The following is a 21,804-nucleotide window of genomic DNA, read 5'->3' on the forward strand; positions in this document are numbered from 1 at the left end:
GGAGCAGCTCGACTCCCAAGTGACTCAGAGAGCAATATCCAACTGAACAGTTCTGCCAGTGCAAGGACTCTTATCTACACCATAGAAATTCTCTGTGTGACCCCTAAATCTGTTCTGGAGGTTTTTCCTACCTTCTAGAGCAAATTTAGGAGATGTGTGGGGATAAGGGATGGAGGGAAATTTCCAAGCACAGCTAAACATCCTTGCGCCAGTGGAACTGTTTGGTTGGATACTGCCCAAAAGTGCTAAATCAGCATGCTTGACATCTGAAAACCCCTACATCTTGCAATGCCTTAAAGGGCAGAAATGCAAATTATTTTAGATGAGTTGCCAAATTAACAGGTGGCTTGGAAATGACTATTGATCATTTCAAGATGTCTATGACCGATTAAGATGACATTCCTGGGTTTTTTTTCTAAACTGGAAAACTGAAACAAGAGCAATATTCAGTGTAAAACTGAAACAAGAGCAATATTGGCCCTGAGATTTCAAACATCAAGGTTGTGATGCAACATGATTTCTATGACTGGCTGCCAGCTGCAGTGAACACAAGCAGAGAGAAAAGTACATGTGCTTCAGAGCTGGGAGCAAAAGATGCCAAAGAGCTGTAACTGGCCACAGATCTACACTGTATATTTTGGAGGTATGCACCTCCCTTTCACATTTTATATGATTATTAGTGTTCTAGCAAATACGACTGTAGCCATGACAACATGACTGCAGTGATCTCGGTATTTCCAACTTAGATCATACTGATGAGCTCTCTAAATAGAGGGGGAGAGGCAAAGAATAAAAATGCCAGTCCTACGTTCAAGGAATCAGGTTCTAACTAGACAAACAATATGACCCAACAACAAGAGTACAGAACAGTCAGTTTGTCAACTTTTTCCTGCAGAGTCCTATATCTGATTGGCAGATAAAAGCCAGGAAAGACTAGAATGTGAAAATCAGCACACTGGGAACTAGTGTTTAAAAAAAAGTGCAGACAACCAAAAACACACAGGATTTCCTTGCTACATTTACAGCTTTTAGTATTCATCCATGAAATACCATGATTTCATTGTGTAACTTTTTTATTTTTTTCCCTTTAAAGTGCAAAAAAAGTTTAAAAGGGTCCTTGTCCATAGGAAAAACTCAAGCCTTAAAAGATTTCTAAGTCTTCGTAATATTTTATAACTGAAAAGCTAAAATCCTTTGTGAGATGATGTCTGTTAAGCAGATCCAAATTCCGACATCCACTTCTCATATTTCTCCAGGTCTGCCGCTGAAACAGACTTGGAGATTTTCTTCAGGGCCAGGTCAAAGTCTCCCTTGGTAACAGGCATCTGAAGCTCTTCTTTAGATAATGCACGGATCTCTTCTGGGGATAAGCCATTAATGCGCCGCCTCATTGCCATCAAAGAAGCATCCCTGCAAAGGAAAATTCACAAGAACTAATTACTAACACTGTGTGCTAGGAACTATATGGATTTTGATTACCTCTCTTGTGTTGCAAGCCTCTAGCAGAAATGCAGAAGCATTTATTCTTAGCTATCTCAGCGTTCCCCTGTGGCGAAACAAGCTTGCGCATCTCCAACATCCCCAACGTTAATGTAACATAAAACAACACTTTGGAACGGAAATCCACTAAGGCATCTGGTAAATGTGCAGAGGATAATTAAAACGATAAAAAAGACCTACCCGCCCCTTTTTGCAAGGATTTATGGAGATGCTGAGGCAATTGTTCAGTTCATGAACTACTCTTTTGTATGTGCCAAATCTCCCAACATCCAGCTTTATTGAATGTCCATGAGTGCTAGTATTATGAGAGGGAGAAAACCTTTTCTCTATCGGCTTCCTCCATGCCATGTGTAATTTTATTAACTTCTATCATGTCACCTGTTACTCATCTTTTCTCTAAACTAAAAAGTCCCAAATGCTGCAACCCCTACAGGGGAGTTGCTCCATTCCCTTGATCATTGGAAATACCCTGAGTTCTAGTGCTAGGAGAAACTTACATTCCTCAGACCATTAATGGTCCTTCAATGAGAAGATCCATAATGGCAAACAAGCTTCCCCTGCAATACATGGCACAGAGAAATACTAAATGTCTTTTCGGGTTATCAGTTAATAAGGAGCAACGGTAAGACCTAAGAAACCTAATCTGCCTTCTGTGTGAACTGAGTGTATGGCCTGCCACACGGTTCCAAGATCTTATGCAACACTCTGGGCTTTGTGCTGGTTCCTCAGCAAACTATTTGAAGCAGAAAGGGTTTCCAGGGAAGGAGAATTTAAAAAGCACTGACGTAAAGGCAAAAGATTGAGTCGTCAGCAATGTACTCAAAAAAGCATTCAGTATGTGTAATTTGCCTAGCAATTCCATTTTTCTTTAGCTTGCAAACCCGGGAAATAGGATACCTGCAAACATTAGTGATGTCAGCACCAGAGTAGCCTTCGATCTTCTCAGCAATTTCTTCCAGGCTGATGTCAGGATCCAGTTCTACTTCCCGAAGATTAATCTTAAGCAGCTCTGCTCGGCCTTTTGCTGCAAAAATAAATGTTGTTTGATCAGAGCTTGCAAACATGTAGAAATTCAATAATATTTAACCCTGTAATTTGGTTTTATGGTAGGGGGGATTTCTAAGCAAAAGCAGCCTGAAAGCAATTTCGCTGGTGACGACTCTTGAATGTTAAAGACACTGCCACTGTATTACCTGCAAAAAGTGCATTTGAAAAGAAAATTAATTATATAATTTTAGTGAATTCTGTATGAAGCAAGGTGTACACACACACACACACACAGAGAGAGAGAGAGAGAGAGAGAGAGAGAGAGAGAGAGAGAGAGAGAGAGATTTCCAACAGCCATTTTGCCATTAACTATGAAAACATCCATAGATATGCATACATCCATAAACATACACTCTCTACTCTAAGCTACCCAAGATTTTTCAGCAAACCTTCTATCAAGTGCCAACAATTTCTCCAAACCACCTTTTCTGTGCAGCCTTTGCTAATGCCTAGCTGCAATCAAACTTTAGCATAGTTTGTGGGGGGGGGGGAGTTGCTGGAGACTGAAGTTTTGTTGGGCCCTCTCCCACACCTCCTACATCTGCTGACCCCCCCTTCCTCCCCAAGGTATGAAAGGGCAAGGCCACCTAAGGCAGCACCTTGGCCCATGCCTTGCCAACATGAAAAGTGTGCTGCTAAGTGCATACTTGGTGTTGCGCTGAGCATCTCACAGGAGACCATGGAAGCACATTGTTCTATTGGTCTACAAGACAACAGGACAATAAGAAGCTGTAGAAAGAGACAGCTCAGCAGAAAACACCCCAAATTTAGTCCTATTTAGCTAACAGTATTTGTTAAAGCAATCAGCATTAAATGAATTATTTGGTTAAGGTATTAAGTTACTGTTAAAGCAGGTTGATCCTTTTTCACTTTCTTTTTAGACAAACAGAAAAATAGGAAGGGAAGGATCCTTTTAATTATGAGAAAAAGGAAGTGGTTACACAATGGGGGAAGCCGAGTGGAACGGATACACTCTAAATGAGGATGGGTGGATTCCTTCCCTCTCCCCTGTGAAACACACAGAAGTCCCTCCTCTCCCTCTGTCCAATAGATTTTGCTGTATTATCTTCAGTTTCTGAATTTAACACCCTCCCTATTAAAGAGTGTTTGCCCCAGCTGCTGAGGAGGGACCACTGAACAAGTTTTAGATAATGAAAATGATGGCCCTGATGATGTAAGTGACCCAGAGGTTTCAGTTGAACAATGTTTCTTTTTAATTTAATTTAATTAAGTACATGTGTTGGCCTTTGCCCACATTCTTCTCTCCTTTCCCTTTCCCCTCATTGTGAGTTTTCGAGTGCAAGCTCTTTGTGAGCAGAGAGATGCCCAATTTGCCCTTATGGTGCTGCAAGGCACAATGAACATTGATGGCATAGTATAAACATCAAAAATATAAAATACACAAGCTTCCCATCCATCACAATGTGCCTCTGGAAAGCTATACTGTACTGGTATAAAAACATTCCATGCACACATTGTAGCTGGGAGTTCTGTACTGTGTTCACAGTTAAAAAATAGTGGTCTCAAAAAACACAGAATAATAATTGATCTTTTAAGAAGATTCTGCATACAATGTCTCACCATAGGTAACTTTGCAGAGTACCTAAAACAGCAACAGTGGAAATTATTTCTCTGTTTTTTCCAACACTAGTCTCTTCCAGATGACCTGTTTATTGAACATTCTTCCGGATCCGTTTGCAAAAGGTGGGGATGCTATAAGATGTCAGATCAAGCCGTTGCTATCCTACACTTTTCAGTGCAATTTCCCATCAATTACCTTCCTAGAAAAAGTCTTATTTTTAAAAGTGTGATCATTATGCAAGAGAGCCAAACCCACTTTAACTGCACAACCTAGATTTGCTGGTGTGACTGAATCCTACCCACAAAATAGTGGCAATCTGGAAGTGGCACTGTATCCTTGTCTCGGTGGAGAAGAGAAGTAGACACACCTTAGCAAGGTGCCCATTCTGCACTGCACAGATAGAAGCCAGAACCAATAACGTGGTAGAACTTCAGATGAGGTACTTCCCCTGCCCCGCCCCACAAACAGGGCTGAAAGCAATTATGGCTTCAAATGATTAAAACCATAAATGCAAACAAATGTCTGCCTTTCATCTTTTCTTTTGCATTAGCAATAAGTGGGAAGTTTAGATCAATAACGTGATACGAGATCTGCAAGGCAATTTAAATCATATGTAATACCCCAATCAGCCATAAAGTCAGGGCTCCCATTATAAGCTGGAACTATTAGTATTTATTGAATGTGTGTAGTCAGTCTTTTCTCCAACGAGCTCAAGGTAGCACGCATGCTTCTCCCCCAATGACCGTCAGCTATTTTATCCTGACAACAGCCTTGTAAAGTAAAACCAAGAGAGTGACTGGTCCAAGCTCACCAGGTGAATTAATGGCTATGTGAGACTCCCTGATGACAGTCCAACACTCTAGACACCACACCACACATTACATACAACATGAAGTTGACATAGCAAAATTAAATTTCTAGGTTAAGCATTTCCCCTATCCTCTGTAACCTTTTGGATCACTTCTCACTTCTCATGTCTCAAGACATCACACGGTGGTGATTCTCCCATCCTACCAACAGGAATCGAAGGTGTGGAGTAGGGAACCTCACACCAATGCCATCATGATATATATTAAGTCAACCTCAACCTTACAAGGGGAGAGGGGAAGAATGTATGCTAGAGATGCTATTATTGTCAGCAGCCCCATGCTGTGTTCCAATATGTTGTTTCAACCCTTAAGAGTTTACAACCACACTGTACTTCTATTCTGTTATCTCGAGGGGTCATGGAGGCAAGCAGGCATCCCAATGTATCAAGAGAAGACGCCACTTTATAAAGCCAAAATGATAAAGGATCTTGAAATTAATAGCATATATGACTGACAGCCAAGGAGAAGCAATATATGATATGGCATCCTCAGGCAGGGGAACAATCAGCATGCTACAATCTGAACGGCTGGAAATCTAGTCGTAAAGGTCAGGCAAGAGTTGATTTACAGCACAGCCAGCCTGAGAGTGAAAATTCATGGATCCGCTTCTCTGCATTAATCGGCAAGTGCATGGAAATGCATTGGCAATATTTCTTTAAAAGATGTCTGAAGGCGGCCTTTGATGCTCAATCAAGGACTGTTAAACATTCAAAATAAGTCCAAGCTCATTAAAATGAACTACCATCTCTCTCACCAGGTCTGCAGTGGAATACTGCAACCCTTTCATTCTCCAATCTCGACGCTTAAGGAAAAAGGGAGTGAGGGAGAGAGCACTGGCAAGTTATTAGCTGCTGAAAATGCAACCAAATGTTTGCGACCGAAGTGTCAAATGTATTATTCAAATAACAAAATGTAAGAAAAGTGCATCTGGACAGAAAAGATTATGGCTCTCCCACCTGTTGGCAATGGTATATAGATCCTTTTCTCCAGTCTTCTTCTCAAAGCTTCATCTATGTCCCAGGGAAAATTTGTAGCAGCCAGCACCAGCACCATTCTCGAAGGGTCATCGTTTTCCAGAGCCCCGCCTACTCCTACATCAACAAAAGACATAGCTGCCAACAGGGTACTATTTATAAGATTTTTCAGACATCCAAGAGCTGAGCTTATCCTATACTTCAAAGAAACAAAACAGCCAAACAATTTAAATCACAGTTCCAATAAAGCTAGTTTATATAACACAGAGATCCTATAAAACTAGTGCAACAAAAGCTAAGCAGAGATTCCAGCTCAGAATACATGATACAGGGGAGCCATTAAATCCTCCTCAACTAAAGAACACCAGCCTAAAACCATGAAATGAAGAGGTTAAGGCCCCAAACTTTTTGGAGCCCAGGGGTGCAGAGAAATCTAAGAACCTATTGTGGGCAGCACCATAACACAGGTGATGGGGGGCACTTGGCTAGGCACAATATGATGAGTACAGAACAGAGGCAGTGTATGAGGCCCAATACCAAACCACGTTCAGTGGAACCTCAGTTTTTGAACGTAATCCATTCTGGAAGACCATTTGACTTCCGAAACGTTCGAAAACTGAAAATTGAAAGCAGTAGCCTCAATATAATAAGGAAACTCAAAACGGAAGCCGTGTGGCACGTTCGGCTTCCGAAAATCGTTCGAAAACTGAAGCAGTTACCTCTGGGTTTTTGGCGTTCAAAAGCCGAAACATTCAGCAATGGAGACGTTTAACAACCGAGGTTCCACTGTATTTGCTTCCACAAAGCACAACAAAGTAACCCAGTCCACAGAAGGAAACTGATGATGCTCAGAAAAACACATCCAAACAGCATTGGAGGGTAAGTAGGATTGGATGGCAGGAAATGGGGTGGACAGAAGGGTTAATTTCCCCCAGCAACTCTTTACCAGTTTTCAAAGCAGCTACAAAGGGTTGCTAATTACTATAAAACAAAACCCAAAAAATGTGATTATTAATCTCCCATGTCTTGTGCATTGTAATATATTATATTTTATTCTTATTTTTTATATTTAATCATCTTTATTAAGTACCCTGGGGACAGTCTTAAGAACAGTATATAAAACTTTTTACATAATCAAACATATATATATATAACATATATATAAAATCTGCCACTTAATTGGTAAAATGCATTTTAAGTGGTCTTTGTAAAGAAAAATGAGCATAAAACTATGCCATGTTCTTCATTTGAATTACATTTACATTTCGTATTTCACATTTCCTCTATGATAGAACTCCAAGCAGCTTTCGTGGTCCCCCATGCAGACCCAGAACAGCTTAACTTCAGCAAGATGGCTGCATCATGTGTCCTCTGACCATGCGCAGAATACTTATGTCAGCAAAAGGTAGATAGCTTAAAATGAGAAGATTTCAGGACATGTTGGTAAATATGCGGCTTTTTAACCGGCTACACACATTCTCCAAAACAAGCCTTCAAGCAATTTATAAAAAGCAAAGGGAAGCTCCAGTGCAGATAGCAAACATTACCATCCATCTGAACAAGCAATTCAGATTTGACCCGACGGCTTGCCTCATGTTCATCAGAGGTGCCTCTGCGGCTACAGATGGAGTCTATTTCATCAATGAAAATGGTTGTGGGTGCATAAAATCGGGCCTTGAAACAAAGAAAGCATATACTAAATACATTTCAGTTTTTGTGAGATTCCATCATATACAAGATGTACCTTAAGTGATGTTCATTCATTTCGTCTACTCTGAGCAAAGCTTAGTTGACTATGCCCCTTTGACAAAGATGTGCTGTCCAGCTTACCTTACAATATCTGCCTTAGGAACAGCATCTATGTATCTAGTGCTAAATCAAAGCTGGTTTGGGATATTCTTTTAGAATCACTTGCATGATTGCAGAAAGGCAAATAATATATCCAATTAAATCACACAGATATAGAAAAATAAAGTTTTTGTCAATTTATTTCCAAAAATAAGAGAGGGAATCAACAATAGGGGGAAATGCTAGGCTAGCAGTTTTCTTAACCCTATGTAGCTTCAGACAGCAGGTGGCCAACATGGTGTCCTCCAAATGTTACAGGACCACTGGCCATGCTGAACAGGGCCAACGTGAGTTGGAGTCCCACAACATCTGGAGGATACTAATGTAGATGTCCCTATTATAGATTATGAGTGCTCTGGCTTCAGTGGAGTAAATGAGCCCTCCCTAGCCACTGGCTCAGCTGGTAAGGTGCTATTGAATGTTTATTAATATTCCAAGTGCTTAGACACTTGCTTGTTTTTTAATTGTCAGCACAAAAGACACAGGGCTGCATTGTTGGTAGGAAAGTTTCAGCAGAGCAGATGTAGAGATCACTACATGGTGTTGGCCAACTGTTATGACTGTGTGTGTACGTGTGTGTGTGTGTGTGTGTGAGAGAGAGAGAGAGAGAGAGAGAGAGAGAGAGAGAGAAGGGGGGAATGGACATAAAAATGGTACATGTACAAAAAAAACACTCAATTTTTCATTATTTATTTTTTTGCAAATCTCTTGAAAAAATTATTGTGGCACCTTATAAAACTTGACAGATTTGCCCCTGTTTGTGTGTCTGCAACGTAAGTTCTAGCTACTGTTGGAGTCATTTCTAAAACATTGCAAACCATGAATCAGTCAGATGTGTGACATAGCTCTGACACAACATTCTAAGGAGCAGAAGACAAAAACAAACTATTTCCTTTTGTTATGGGGCTGTGGTGATTGAATCATTACATTTTACATATGCATGTTAATCAACGAGCCTCTTTTGTAAAGCAGGTATCAAAGCAGCCTACCTCACAAGAATTGTGTAAAGATGAGTAACATGGTGTTTAGAAAGCATTCTGCACATTACAAGTGCTACAGAAAATGAAAGGGGGAAATGCAAAAGATGAAATAGAAGGAAGAAAACATTTTGAATAAGAAGAAGAAGGAAAAAAACCCAACCTCAGAAGGCAGAAAGTTAAAGAAATATCAGGCCTTGACTCTGATAAATGCAAAACATTAAAGGAAGCTGTGAAAGATTTCATACTACAGGTAAACAACACACACATAATGAGTCATTTTGGAAACAGATGCCATTAGTTCTAAAAGCTGGGGATATTACAGGCACTCTGTAGCACAATGTTGCTGGTTGGTATAACATGGTTGGCAAATGTGGCTGAGAAGCCTTACCCCAATTAGTAATGATAGTTCTAGGACTTCTAAGTACACCCATTGAAATCAATGGGCACAACAAACTTCGGTTCATTCATTTCAATGGGTCTGCTCTGAATAAAACTGAGTTGGATACTATCCAATGTGTTGGAGTGACTTAGATGCCCACTGTGGGTTAAACCACAGAGCCTAGGGCTTGCTGATCAGAAGGTCGGCTGTTTGAATCCCCGCGACGGGGTGAGCTCCCGTTGCTTGGTCCCTGCTCCTGCCAACCTAGCAGTTCAAAAGCATGTCAAAGTGTAAGTAGATAAATAAGTACCGCTCTGGCGGGAAGGTAAATGGCGTTTCTGTGGGCTGCTCTGGTTCGCCTGAAGTGGCTTAGTAATGCTGGCCACATGACCCGGAAGCTGTACGCCAGCTCCCTCGGCCAGTAAAGCGAGATGAGCACCGCAACCTCAGAGTCGTCCGTGACTGGACCTAATGGTCAGGGGTCCCTTTACCTTTTTATACAACAAGAACTTGTGAGACTTGAGCATCAGTAATACTTACCATTTCAAACAACAAGCGAACTAACTTTTCAGACTCGCCTCGATACTTTGATGTCAGAGTGGAGGAAGAAACGTTGAAGAAAGTCGTTCCACATTCTGTAGCGACAGCCTTCGCTAGCATGGTTTTACCAGTCCCAGGAGGGCCAACCATCAACACTCCCTAAAATTAAATGAGGGCAACTGAATAAGCACAAGCAGGTACAAGTGCACAACAGTGCAGAATAATAAAATTAAACGAACTTGTCTAAACACAGCCTAGCATTGTCAAAGCCAGTTGTGCTATTACGATAATCTGCGGCTGTTGATTCATAAAAACCGTAATTGATTTCATTAATGCAAAGCTGAATGTTACTTGACACCTGAAAGGTAACGGAAGATTAGAGAGTAGCTCCTCTAGTTCAACCCCTTTGTAGTTACTTTTGTAGAAATATTGAGCTAAATTAAGCCTAGAAGTCCTGCCACAGGATAAAATGATAAGACATGGGTTGTTGTTTTTTAATACTGGAGGTATGCACTGATGGTGCACATTAGTTTACAATGAGCAAGCAGTGTGCTAGTTGTGGTCCAAGGGTCAGAGTCCAAGCAGGTAAGTGCCTCTCAGCAAAACGCTCACCCTAGTGGGTTCTCCAGAGCAATACATTTTGAACCAGCACAGTTTGTTCTTGGCAAGGTGCCCAGGAAAGGAGGAGGAGTTTGTAGGCACTAGTGAGAGACTGCGGAAGAGGGAATGAGAACAACCTGCTCTTCCACAGGTTGAGTTTACCTGGAGGCTTTTCCCGTTCAGCAGCACAGACCAGAAAAGTACCAAGATCCGGGCACCAGCAGAGTGTATTTGGCTCTAATCTGTGGGATGTAGTAACTTTATAATCAGACCTTTGGCTGATTAAACTATCTATGGCATTTGAAATGTGTTTGTGAGAAGGGATTGTTGGTTTTTGTTGTTATGTATTTTGTGTTTTCATTTTGTATTTTTATGCTGTAAACTGCCCTGTGATCTTTGGATGAAGGGTGGTATATAAATTTAATAAATAATGATAATAAATACCACTGTAGCAGGTACCCCTCCCCACCCCAAATTTAGTTTGCCACTTTATGGAGAAAACACCATGCACTGAAATTAATAGATGACTGTGTACAATGAAGAACCCGCCACAAAGGAGACAGATATTGAAGCTTGTTCACCTTTGGATGAGGACCCAGAGCTGTACTTTAAAAATATATATCTCTAAGAGCTACTGGATAATAGTCTCAACTGCCACCATGTCCTTCCTTTCTAAAACCCTAACCCCACTTCACTTCTTCTTCACCCTACCCAAGTTAGCCTGAAGCTAAAAATTTGCCCCTACCTAACCCTGCCCTTTGATTCTCAAGGTTTCACTATCCTGGTGTCCCAAACTAATCCTTCATCTGCTGGGAAGATGGGGATTAGAAAGGTGGGAAGAATGCCAACCTCGTTCACATGCGGATCCCCTCACCCTTTTCTCCCATTCACATTGTTGAACTGTTGACAATGTTCAGATTTTCAAAGAGCCCCGAAGAGCTCAGGAGCTAGAACTTGGCCATCACTGGTGAAGACTGGGGTCTTACTGCAGAGGATTTTCACCCTCAGAAATTCACAGCAATAATTTAAGGAGAGCAGTTGCCACCATGCTCTCTCATCAAGACACTCTGCTGTTACTGCACATATTTCATTCCCCTGCAAACATAAGATCAGATTAAATTCTAACCAGAACTTCTTTTTTGCAGGGCAATAAAATTAGCCGAAATTAGAACTGCACATCACAATAGACTTTATGCAATTAATATCTTACATAAAACACCACCACAATAAAATAACCAGTTAAAAGCTATCCACTCTGCAAATTAAAAATTGCCTGCTCCTCAGAGTGGGGTGGAGATTACTTTGAAAGAATGACATGGAGAAGACTTATAAAAACAAATCAACCGAAAATGCAATTATTCAAAATTGTTTTCCCCTCCCCAATTCTTTGGGCATAATGGACTCACTGTGTCTAGATTTTCCATTAACTCTCACTACCTCTATAGCCATTTAAGGACTCTCCTAATGTAGGCTCCAACGTACGTTTATGGGTAATTAAATCACAAGTGTTCATATTATTTCTATACAGCTGGTATTTAAATGGCATTTCTATGGCTGCAGACATTCTCCTGAAATCAAAGGTAAAAGCTGCAGAAGATAAAATAGTATTTTGTAATATCGTTAAATACTTGGCCATAGTAATAAAATGGGCTCTGATCCACAAAAATATATTTTGTTTTTGAAAAAATTAAATACTCTCTTTAGCAACAAAGGTGAAAAAGAAAACAAACAAAAGTAGATTTAGAAACCCACCAGAATTTTTAATAAAATCATAGCTACAGTAGGAAATACAGGTAAAAGTATGGAAGAACAAAAATGGGGCAGTATCCGATGAAGTGCTTCCATTAGTGCAAGAATTGCTGCTTGCACAATGGAACATTTCCTCCCCCTCTTCTTATTTAATAAATAAATAAGAGACAATTTAGTATATTTCTATGGTGGTTGTAGTAGTCATGAAGTCATAAACAACCCTAGATAAGTTAAAGTGAAAGTGCTATGAGATCCAATCATGTTTTGACTCTTTAAACTCATACCTATACAGTATAGCAGAAGAAACTCTGCCCCACCCTGATGTCGCCGCACTACAACTCCAATCATTCCTGGCGATACCTGCTGTTGGCTGATGGGAGTCTATCTTCATCTGGGGAGCCATAGATTCCCAATCTCTGCTTTATAGGAACCCAGATGCTAATCTTCACTGTATTCCATTCCACAAAGTTGGCCTATTTTTCAAAGCTGAGCAGTTGCACAAAGTGAATTTATGAAACGCCTTGCTATGTTTCTTTATGAGAATTAGATTCCAGCAATGAATGGCTAGTTAAAATCCTTTACACAAAACTTATCTTTTCTTTCTGGCTCAGTCAAATCTAGGAATTTTCCACATATGCTCAAGTGCACTGCAAAGGGTGGGTGTTTTGATGGAAGCACAGCAGGGTTATGCCTTGCTGTTGTAACCATCGCTAGTTGAACAGCGGGAAGCATAACTGGCGCCTGGCCCTTCTTAGCTCAAAGTACAGTTCAAAGGAAGCAAAACCGGAACCTCTCTGATGTCCACACAAATATATCTACCCATGCCTGTGCTCAGCTAGGAGGGGAGCTGTCTGTTTCATACAGAGGGCCTACTTTGGAAATAAAAGCAGCTGTCCTGAGAATTGTTCTCCAGAGAGCCTGAGCACACAAGAGCTGGCTGGTTGCTATCCGAGTTATTACTCAGAATGACTGACACCAAATGCTGCTTATTTCAGCTAATAACGGTGAAAAATCACCCTCTCCTCACCCCATAATGCAAACAAAGGTCAAGAGGGGATGGAGGAGAGTAAAGACCATACTGGCTGTCTTGAAAGAACTGCTCCCTGCCTTGCAGGCCTTTCCCCACCTGGCCTGGGAGAGCAGGGCCCTAACTGACTGAAGCCACAAAAGCTGTGGCTGCTGAACAGACACTTGGGTTGGGGTGTTGCTCCAGGGGATGAGGAGGTTGTTGATGCTGTGGTTTTTTGTATCTTTATTTTAGATATTGTGAGATATGTGGAAATTGTTCCGTTTGGTCGTGTATTTTTTAATGCTTCATTTATCGACTACTTTTGTTATGTTGCAGTTATGTATTTTTTCATGTTGTAAGCCTTGAGCATGGTTTGAGCTGTGGAAAGGTGGCGTACAAACAAAATTATGCATGTATTTATGTATGCATGTATGCATGTATGTATGTATGGAGAGAGAGAGACAGAGAGAGCACCATTCCACGTTTTCCCCAGCTTCTGTATTTATTGTTTAGCAAACATTCTGCACTTTTCAGTTTCCCAAACACCTGTTAGGTCCTTTGATCATTATATACATGGCAGAAGAAAGGTTTATCAGGATATACAGGCTGCAATTTCCACATTGGTATCTAACGTGTGATTGTTGATCAAAACAGTAAGCTAAATGTTAATATCCAAATTGAAAATGAGATCAGCCTTATGATCTACCACCCTTATGATCTACCACCCTTGCCTTATGATCACAGGGCAGCACACAGAAATTAAACAAGTACAACCCTAATTAAAATGACAACAACATAAAAAGCAACACATAAAATGGTACAATGGGGAAATATGTCTCAAAGTCTCTCCTTTCCCCTTTGTTACTATGCATTTGTATATATTTTTTCTTTATTGTAATTCTCTTTGAGACCTTTGGGTAACAAGCGACCAATAAGTTAAATAAATAAACAAATCCATCCAAACCACCCCACCCTTCTCCAAAAGCTTGGCAGAACAGATGCATCTTGACCCATCATCTAAAAGAATGGACTGACTGAACCTGATCCACATAAAAAGGACTAAGCCTCAAATATCCCCTAAATTTCAACTGTGTCCACAGTTGTGACTCCCAAATAAAATGAGCATCATCTCAAAACACACCCAATAGCCAGATTAACTGTTTGTGAACCAATACAAATTATCAAATTTATCATGCAGCCCTGCAATTTCGGACAGCCAATTATAGGAGGAAACGTCTAAATACACAATGCAGTATTATGCAGAAACACATCTTTTGTACTTACAACTGCACAGACATGAATACAATAGTTTGATGGTTCTCACCTTCCAAGGTCGCCTGATCCCCTTGAAAAAATCTGGCATCCACATTGGAAGAACAACTGCTTCCCTTAATAATTTTTTGGCTTCTTCCAAGTCTGCTATATCATCCCTGTGAAAGATCAACCAAGATTAGAAGATTCATGCACAATATATTCTGCTTCAAAAAAGTAACATCTTTCATTTATTTTAAAATAAGTAATAGCATTTTCTTAAGCAGGATGCAAGTAAAAGCCAGCCTCCTGAAAATGGCTTTCTACATGAAAGACATGGGTAGGGGAGAATGACTTTCAGCTAACCCTGCCACAAGATGTTGAATAATAATAATAATAAAGGCTCCCTGAAAGCATGATCACCAAGGAAACATTTTTAAATGTGAGAAAATGCTCAAGGGCATTTTAATGAGTGCCTGTATTGAAGCTTTTGCTCATGGTACTAAGAATGAAGATCTTGCTTTATATTTTGAACAGTACACCATTAGCAAAAGAAGCTCTCCTGATAAAACAGAAACACAAATCAACCACTTCAACCAGGTGGGAGGTGTGGCTGTCAAGCCTACAGAGGCTAGTTACATGTCTGTTTACAATAGCGGACCAGGCAGTCCTGATATAGGAGAAATATCCACTGTCTAAATCATGACACACGGAGCTAGCCCTCTATGAGTCTATGATATATGAGATCCACTGAGTGACTGAGACAACTGTACCAGATGCCCCAAGTATTTTAGATTTCCAACACTCTCCTTTAGTTCAGTCTCAGGCTGAAATGGTAGCCTGGGCCCAGCAAAAAGGGGAGGTTGGAGAGGATTAGGCTAGTACTGCTCTTTTGAGGGATTGGGGGGGGGGTGAAGTTGAACACATTCACATAGCCCTAACAGCAAGGAACATCACCAAACACCTTTTAGGAGGTAGGATCCTAAAAGAAACTGTAAGGCCCACACTATTTGGGCTGGGTAAGACAGCATCATGCAGGACTTCAGTTAGTTAGCTGAGAACTTTGGATCCTCTGTTTCTAGGTGCATTACAAGTCCTGTCCATTACTGGCTATATGGCCATAGGTGGGAAAAGGGAGGCTTCAGAAATTATCTTTGCAGTCCCTCGTCTTCTTTACTCTTGCACCCACACACTATGCTGAGCTAAGCCTAGGTTCATGGGGTAAGCTCTCTTCTCGCTAACCACAAGCCAAGTGGAAGCAAAAAAGACCAAGGAGGCGAAAATGACCTGTGAGCTGCTTTCCAACAGCCAGACAAAGCTTGGATTACCATGTCACGTGAACCAGACTTGATGCCAATTTGAGCTTAGTTTGAGCCTTGGATCACTGGAACTTAACTTTGAATATTGGGGATCAGAACTATGAAATCAGTTTTTACCTTGTACTTTTGGGGCAGGAACATGCCTTTGAATATGTCCAGAGCACTCAATGTGTAGAGAATGGCTGTAGTGTAGGAAGAAAATGCACTCACAATACAAGTTGCAGAAAGGTAGCTGTGCATTCTGTTTTTGCAACTAAGCTCTAGTCCACCACAGCTTATGCTGGTTTTTAAGGTGCCACAAGCCACTTTTCCTGTTTTTTCCTTGAGTTTTACTTGCAGTAACCACAACCTCAGGATTAAGGTATCTGGTTTCTTGGGCAGATAAGAATTCTAGCATTTCTCACTTTACAAAGTAAGCACTGTACCAATGAATACTTAGATTCCTTGACACGATGTCTCTTTCGAGAGCTTCAACCAGATCTTTGTCATATCCTGCTCCATCAAACTTCTGAATTTCACCATCACCGGCACCATCCTGGGGGATCTTCTTTCCCTAGATCAAGATGTTAAAAGCTAATCAACTGAAAGTTAAAATAATTCTACAGCTATGTTTCTTTTTCTTCTTTTGAGCTGTTCTCTGTGCCATATTCCCTTCATCAAGATACCTCAACAAGACATGAAAGCAACAGACTCAAAAAAGCCCCCCCACACAAACACAGAAAGAAAGAAAGAGGGGTGTGGAGCACAAGCACATTTCAAGAACCTTTGATATGAAAAAGTTAAAGGGGGGGAGTTAAAAGCAGGTACATCAGATCAATACACATCGTGGGGGGAATTGGGATCACAAACTGAGAATTGCTAGCATTATGTCACCTGCTCCCACTGTTTTCTTTCAAAGGGAATTATGAATTCTGAAAATAGGGAAAGGTTGCATTTAATTAAAAGCAAGGGGCAAATTAAAGGTTCTTGAAAACAACTTAGGATTTCCAGGGAAGTCCTAGAACTGGCAGCGGTGCTGCAAGTTGAAGAGGATTTTGAGGGTGCTGTTTTCAGGGAGGAATGAGATTCTGAGCTCAGCTCCACCTAGGATGGCTATGCTTCAGTTTTTGTATTTTGATTTTGGAATGTGCAAATCATATAAATCCACCTTTAAATATGAACTGAATCAAATTTCATCCTCGTCCCTACATGCCAATGATCTCTTCATTTTGTTTTTAAACCAACAGTTCAGTGTTCCTATAAATACTTTAGTTTTATGAAGTTTATGTGACAGCAGCAGTTCCATACTGCACTACAAACAGTTCAGAAAGAACCTTTTAGTTGCCTTGCAAGTTTACAGTACCCAGCAGTGCAGAAAAACATCTGCAGGTTGGTTGTTTTTAGCCAAGCTAGACAGAATTAAGAAACAATTTGTTCTCTAGATACTTCAAATCGTATCAAAAAGTGTTGTTAGTTGCTTGGGATAAGCGGCTAATGAGAAAGAGAACAGATGCAGCTGGGGAATTGGGAGGCACAGGTAAGCAAGATGGCAGAGGAATAGGAGGGTACGTGAGTGGTAATTTATGGGGTTCCCTTTGTAGCGATTTCTTCCCAAGTCCCTTTGGAAGCAGAATTCTCCTGTCTGGTTCCTTCCCAAGCCCACTTTTTTTTTAAAAAAAGAGAGTAAGCAGAGCTATTCATAAATCTCTGACCAACCTTTCCTTTTGCACAGAAAAGCAACATCGAAAATCTCATTTAAACCAGAAGATTGTAACCAAAGGGTGCAGAATCTCAGAAGGAAAGAAAAGAAGACCGTTAAACTTGTGCAAGGCTGCCAGCAGCTTTGTCCTCTGGGTGCTGGCTCCTTCACACAAAGCCCACTGATCATCTGTGCCCTACAGCAGCTCAGCAGGCAGGAAATAATATAGTACTGCAACCCACAAAGGTACTTCTTCATGCAGCTGCCCAGGCTATGCATCTTCACATTTTGTACTCCATTTTGCAATATAAAGTATCAATTATTTCATTTCTGCCACCTAGTGACCAGATTCTTTGCATTAAAAATCCCAGGCTGAGAGGTAAGAAGAACTGCTTTGTACAATAAAGGCTCGTTTGCACAATGCTACTGTTTTAGGATTACTATTCCCAGCAATAGCTGCATATCAGTGGAGGTTTAACCCATGGACAAGTTCTGTAATGCATCTCACCAGAATTCATCATTTTGTGCTGGTTACAAGCAATGCTTGGAGGGCGATATATAATCCTGGTAAATTACACGTTGCAGTGATATTAGGCCCTGCCCCTAAACATTCTGCAAACAACTCCTACATGACATCAATGTGACGTCAGATAAATTGCTCTGACAAGGGCAGGCACACTCAAAGGCCTTCTGACAATTGGAACCAGCCAGATGCTTACTGGGAAGTGGCAGAAAAGTGCTGCTCATTCTGGCCCCACCCTCAGCTTGGGGACCACAATTCCCAGCGCAAAGAGGGAGGGAACAACATGACTTCAAACTGTCTGAAAGCAACTAAACTGAGAAATAAACAGTTTGGCTGTTAGACAAAAAACATATTGGTGATGGGCTACTGGAAAACACAATCCTGTTGCTTTAAAAATCAAGACCCACACCCTGACTACAGCTAGACCAGGCACCCCCAAACTTGGCCCTCCAGATGTTTTGGGACTACAACTCCCATCATCCCTAGCTAACAGGACCAGTGGTCAGGGATGATGGGAGTTGTAGTTTGGGGATGCCTAAGCTAGACCTCCTGGCAAATAGAAGGGGAAGAAATGGAGGCAGTGAGAGATTTCACTTTCTTGGGTTCCATGATCACTGCAGATGGTGACAGCAGTCACGAAATCAGAAGACGCCTGCTTCTTGGGAGAAAAGCAATGACAAACCTAGACAGCATCTTAAAAAGCAAAGACATCACCTTGCCGACAAAAGTCCGTATAGTTAAAGCTATGGTTTTCCCAGTAGTAATGTACGGAAGTGAGAGCTGGACCATAAAGAAGGCTGATCGCCGTAGAATTGATGCTTTTGAATTATGGTGCTGGAGGAGACTCTTGAGAGTCCCGTGGACTGCAAGAAGATCAAACCTATCCATTCTCAAAGAAATCAGCCCTGAGTACTCACTAGAAGGACAGATCCTGAAGTTGAGGCTCCAGTACTTTGGCCACCTCATGAGAAGAGAAGAATCCCTAGAAAAGACCCTGATGTTGGGAAAGATGGAGGGCACAAGGAGAAGGGGACGACAGAGGATGAGATGGTTGGACAGTGTTCTTGAAGCTACTAACATGAGTTTGGCCAAACTGCGAGAGGCAGTGAAGGATAGGCGTGCCTGGCGTACTCTGGTCCATGGGGTCACGAAGAGTCGGACACGACTGAACGACTGAACAACAACAACAACAAGCTAGACCTACACCCAAAGGGAGAAGGCTTTTCTTATCTTACGCAAAGTGAACACTGATGGGTTAACTCTAAGAGCTCTCAGCTGCAGGATCCCTTTGCCCCAAGGCATCTACCAGTGTTTCCCAAACTTGGGTCCCCAGCTGCTGTTGGACTATAACTCCCATCATCCCTAGCCAGCAAGACCAGTGGTCAGGGAAGGTAGGAGTTGTAGTCAAAACAACAGCTGGGGACCAGAGTTTGAGAAACACTGTTCCGAGCGCACTCGGGATGTGGTAAGGAGCCTCCCTGGATCCAGAGAATCCAGCAAATCTTGCTGGCAGCCACCGATAAGGAATTGGAATAGGAGACACTGCGGGGAGAGCAGAGGGATGAAGACGGATAATGAGTGGGAAAGCGGCGGCAGGGAAGATGAATGGGGAAATAATGCATGGGGGGGGTGAGAAAGAACAAAGGCATGTGTGTATACTTCCATGTATGCAAATTAAGAGAGAAAGAGAATATATATCTGCATGCTTATAAGAGAATGTAGGTGTATGAAAGAGAAAAAGGGTGTGCATGAATGTGTGGAGAAGGTGGACAAAAAGAAAAAGGAAATCTTCCTCCCCTCTGTGCCCTAGCTCTCTCCTAGTAGAATATAAAGGTTTTATGACAAGTGCCATCTTCCATATATGCAAATGACAGGTATGCATCTAAGTTTCACAAAGCATTATCATTTTACCATGTCTTTTTCCATTCTAACCATAACCTTGAATTTCACCTTGGCACTGTTGATCCATTCAGCTTAAGGATCTGTCACGCTGCTATTAATGGCTGCTTCATACACCGTCTTCCTATATAGAGGTCACTTCCATTTAAGCAAAAGCACGCACACATCATGTATGATTAACTACGCCATTTATTCTATTCCATTTGTATACTTCTCCACCTTCAATGAGCCCAGAATGACATTCCTGGGGCTAGACAATTTTATCCTCACAGCAATCCTAAGGGACAGATTGCTAGCCCAAAGTCCTGCAATTAACACCATGGATGAGCATGAATTGAAACTCAGATTGCCCTACTGCAACTCTGATCCTCTACCTACTACAACATCACACTGGAATCTGTGGGAAAACCATTTCCTACTATTTATATAAATTTTGGAAGAACAGCTAATGACAACAACAATAAAGAACACTGTCATCATAGGCATAAAAGCAGAAATAGAGACAGGCACTTCCTACTTCTGCAAGCTAACCACAAATATATTATATAAAATCTTAGTGCAGAGAACATTGTGTGCGTTCCTTTACACACCCTGTAAGCTAAAATGTGAATCTAAATTCCAGATGCTAAATCAAATTGTCACAAAGAACAATACTTTACAAAGTAAAGCTATCTACCATAGAATTTTTACAAACCTGAGACTGTGGCAGAGATATAATCTCCTAATCATATCAACCTATAAAGGATGTACCAAAGTAAAACAGTTTGCCAATACAAAAATATTGTTCTGCATTAAGATAGCCTGAAAAAACCTGCCTCTTTATAATTACCTTTCATTCATCACAATTCAAGAAAATCATTATTGCTTTTCCTTCCTTGAGCCAATTTCACTTTATCTTTAAAGTCTTTCCAAAATAAAAATCTGTCAGGCTTTCATTTGCCACTGTTGGTGCAGAGTAAAACTTCCAATTTTATGCATAGTTGGTGTTAAAATCCTCTGCTTGCACCCAGTAGTTTTAAAAAGCTGCAGCTTTTATCAGTATCTACTGCCCAACCCAAAATTAAAATAATTTGGTTATTTATGTTAAGGTAATAATGAACTCAAGGACAAAACCATAAGACATGCAGAGAACTGCTATCTGAAAATATGCCACCCCCCATGGACCACATTTGTATTATACAACTTAATAGTTTCAGAGTAATTTTAAAAATGCAGTTCTCTTGTGTTGACACAGCAAAACAGATTCACTGTTCATATCTTCCCCTCTTCTTTTTTGGGGGGGAGTTCAGTCTCTCAGACATATTTTGGCTTGGGAAGCAAAGAATATAATACCAAACTTTTCAACATTCTAAATTTCATCGATTTAAAAATTGTATCTCGTATCAGCTGTTCAAAGGAGATGGTAACTCTCAGAGTCTGTTCCTTTATCTCTCTTAATATCTGAACCAGTTGTAAATATTGGGAGGGAAATTATATTCTTGTAAGTATACATTCATTACACATTCATGCTTTTTTGCCTACAGAAAATATACATTTTTTTTCCACAAAAGAAAGGTACCTGCCAGCTGCCCCCTATATTCTTACCTTTTCATCTTTTCCTTTTGTTTTAGATTCCCTTTCTCGGCTGCTGGCAGGTTTTTCATTTTTTGAGAATGGTTGAGCTCTGCCCACAGGTCCACGCTGCAATCCTGGCGATTCTCTCCTCAGAGGTTTCACTTCTCGATTGGGTCGTTTTATTTGAGGTGGGGCTCTGTCAAGCAAAGGGAACATGATGCAGCTAGCATTGGAGAGAAACAAAATGCTTTACTACTGTGTTTTGCTACCCAATTCAGTGGGGAAAACCTGATGTGCAAGTTGATCTGTGAGAAGCCAGTGGGTGGGTAGCCATGCTTTGGGGCAGAGAGTGGAATTAAAGTACATTGTACCCCCATACTACCTTGTCATCCCTTCTACGGCTATTAAAATCATAATGGTTGTATTTCTGTAAAGCGGGGGGACGGGACCTCTGCTCCGGAAGCCACATTAGACTCAACACGGGTCCCAATTTTGTTGTCAGG

General features: G+C 41.0%; 1 protein-coding gene across 1 annotated transcript in view; it reads right to left on the reverse strand.

Moving 5' to 3' along the window:
* Positions 1 to 1,055: 1,055 nt before the first annotated feature.
* Positions 1,056 to 21,804, reverse strand: part of KATNAL1 (katanin catalytic subunit A1 like 1) — a 33,112-nt gene continuing 12,363 nt past the window's right edge. The window contains exons 4-11 of the mRNA XM_033146433.1: positions 21,332 to 21,497; positions 16,073 to 16,200; positions 14,402 to 14,507; positions 9,720 to 9,878; positions 7,520 to 7,646; positions 5,955 to 6,089; positions 2,398 to 2,524; positions 1,056 to 1,410 (exon numbers count right to left, since the gene is read on the reverse strand). Of these exons, the coding sequence (XP_033002324.1) occupies positions 1,212 to 1,410; positions 2,398 to 2,524; positions 5,955 to 6,089; positions 7,520 to 7,646; positions 9,720 to 9,878; positions 14,402 to 14,507; positions 16,073 to 16,200; positions 21,332 to 21,497 (1,147 nt within the window). The 3' untranslated portion in view covers positions 1,056 to 1,211. The remainder of the gene's footprint in view (positions 1,411 to 2,397; positions 2,525 to 5,954; positions 6,090 to 7,519; positions 7,647 to 9,719; positions 9,879 to 14,401; positions 14,508 to 16,072; positions 16,201 to 21,331; positions 21,498 to 21,804) is intronic.

The sequence above is a fragment of the Lacerta agilis genome, chromosome 4 (genome assembly GCF_009819535.1).
Source record: "Lacerta agilis isolate rLacAgi1 chromosome 4, rLacAgi1.pri, whole genome shotgun sequence".
NCBI classification, from domain to species: Eukaryota; Metazoa; Chordata; class Lepidosauria; order Squamata; family Lacertidae; genus Lacerta; species Lacerta agilis.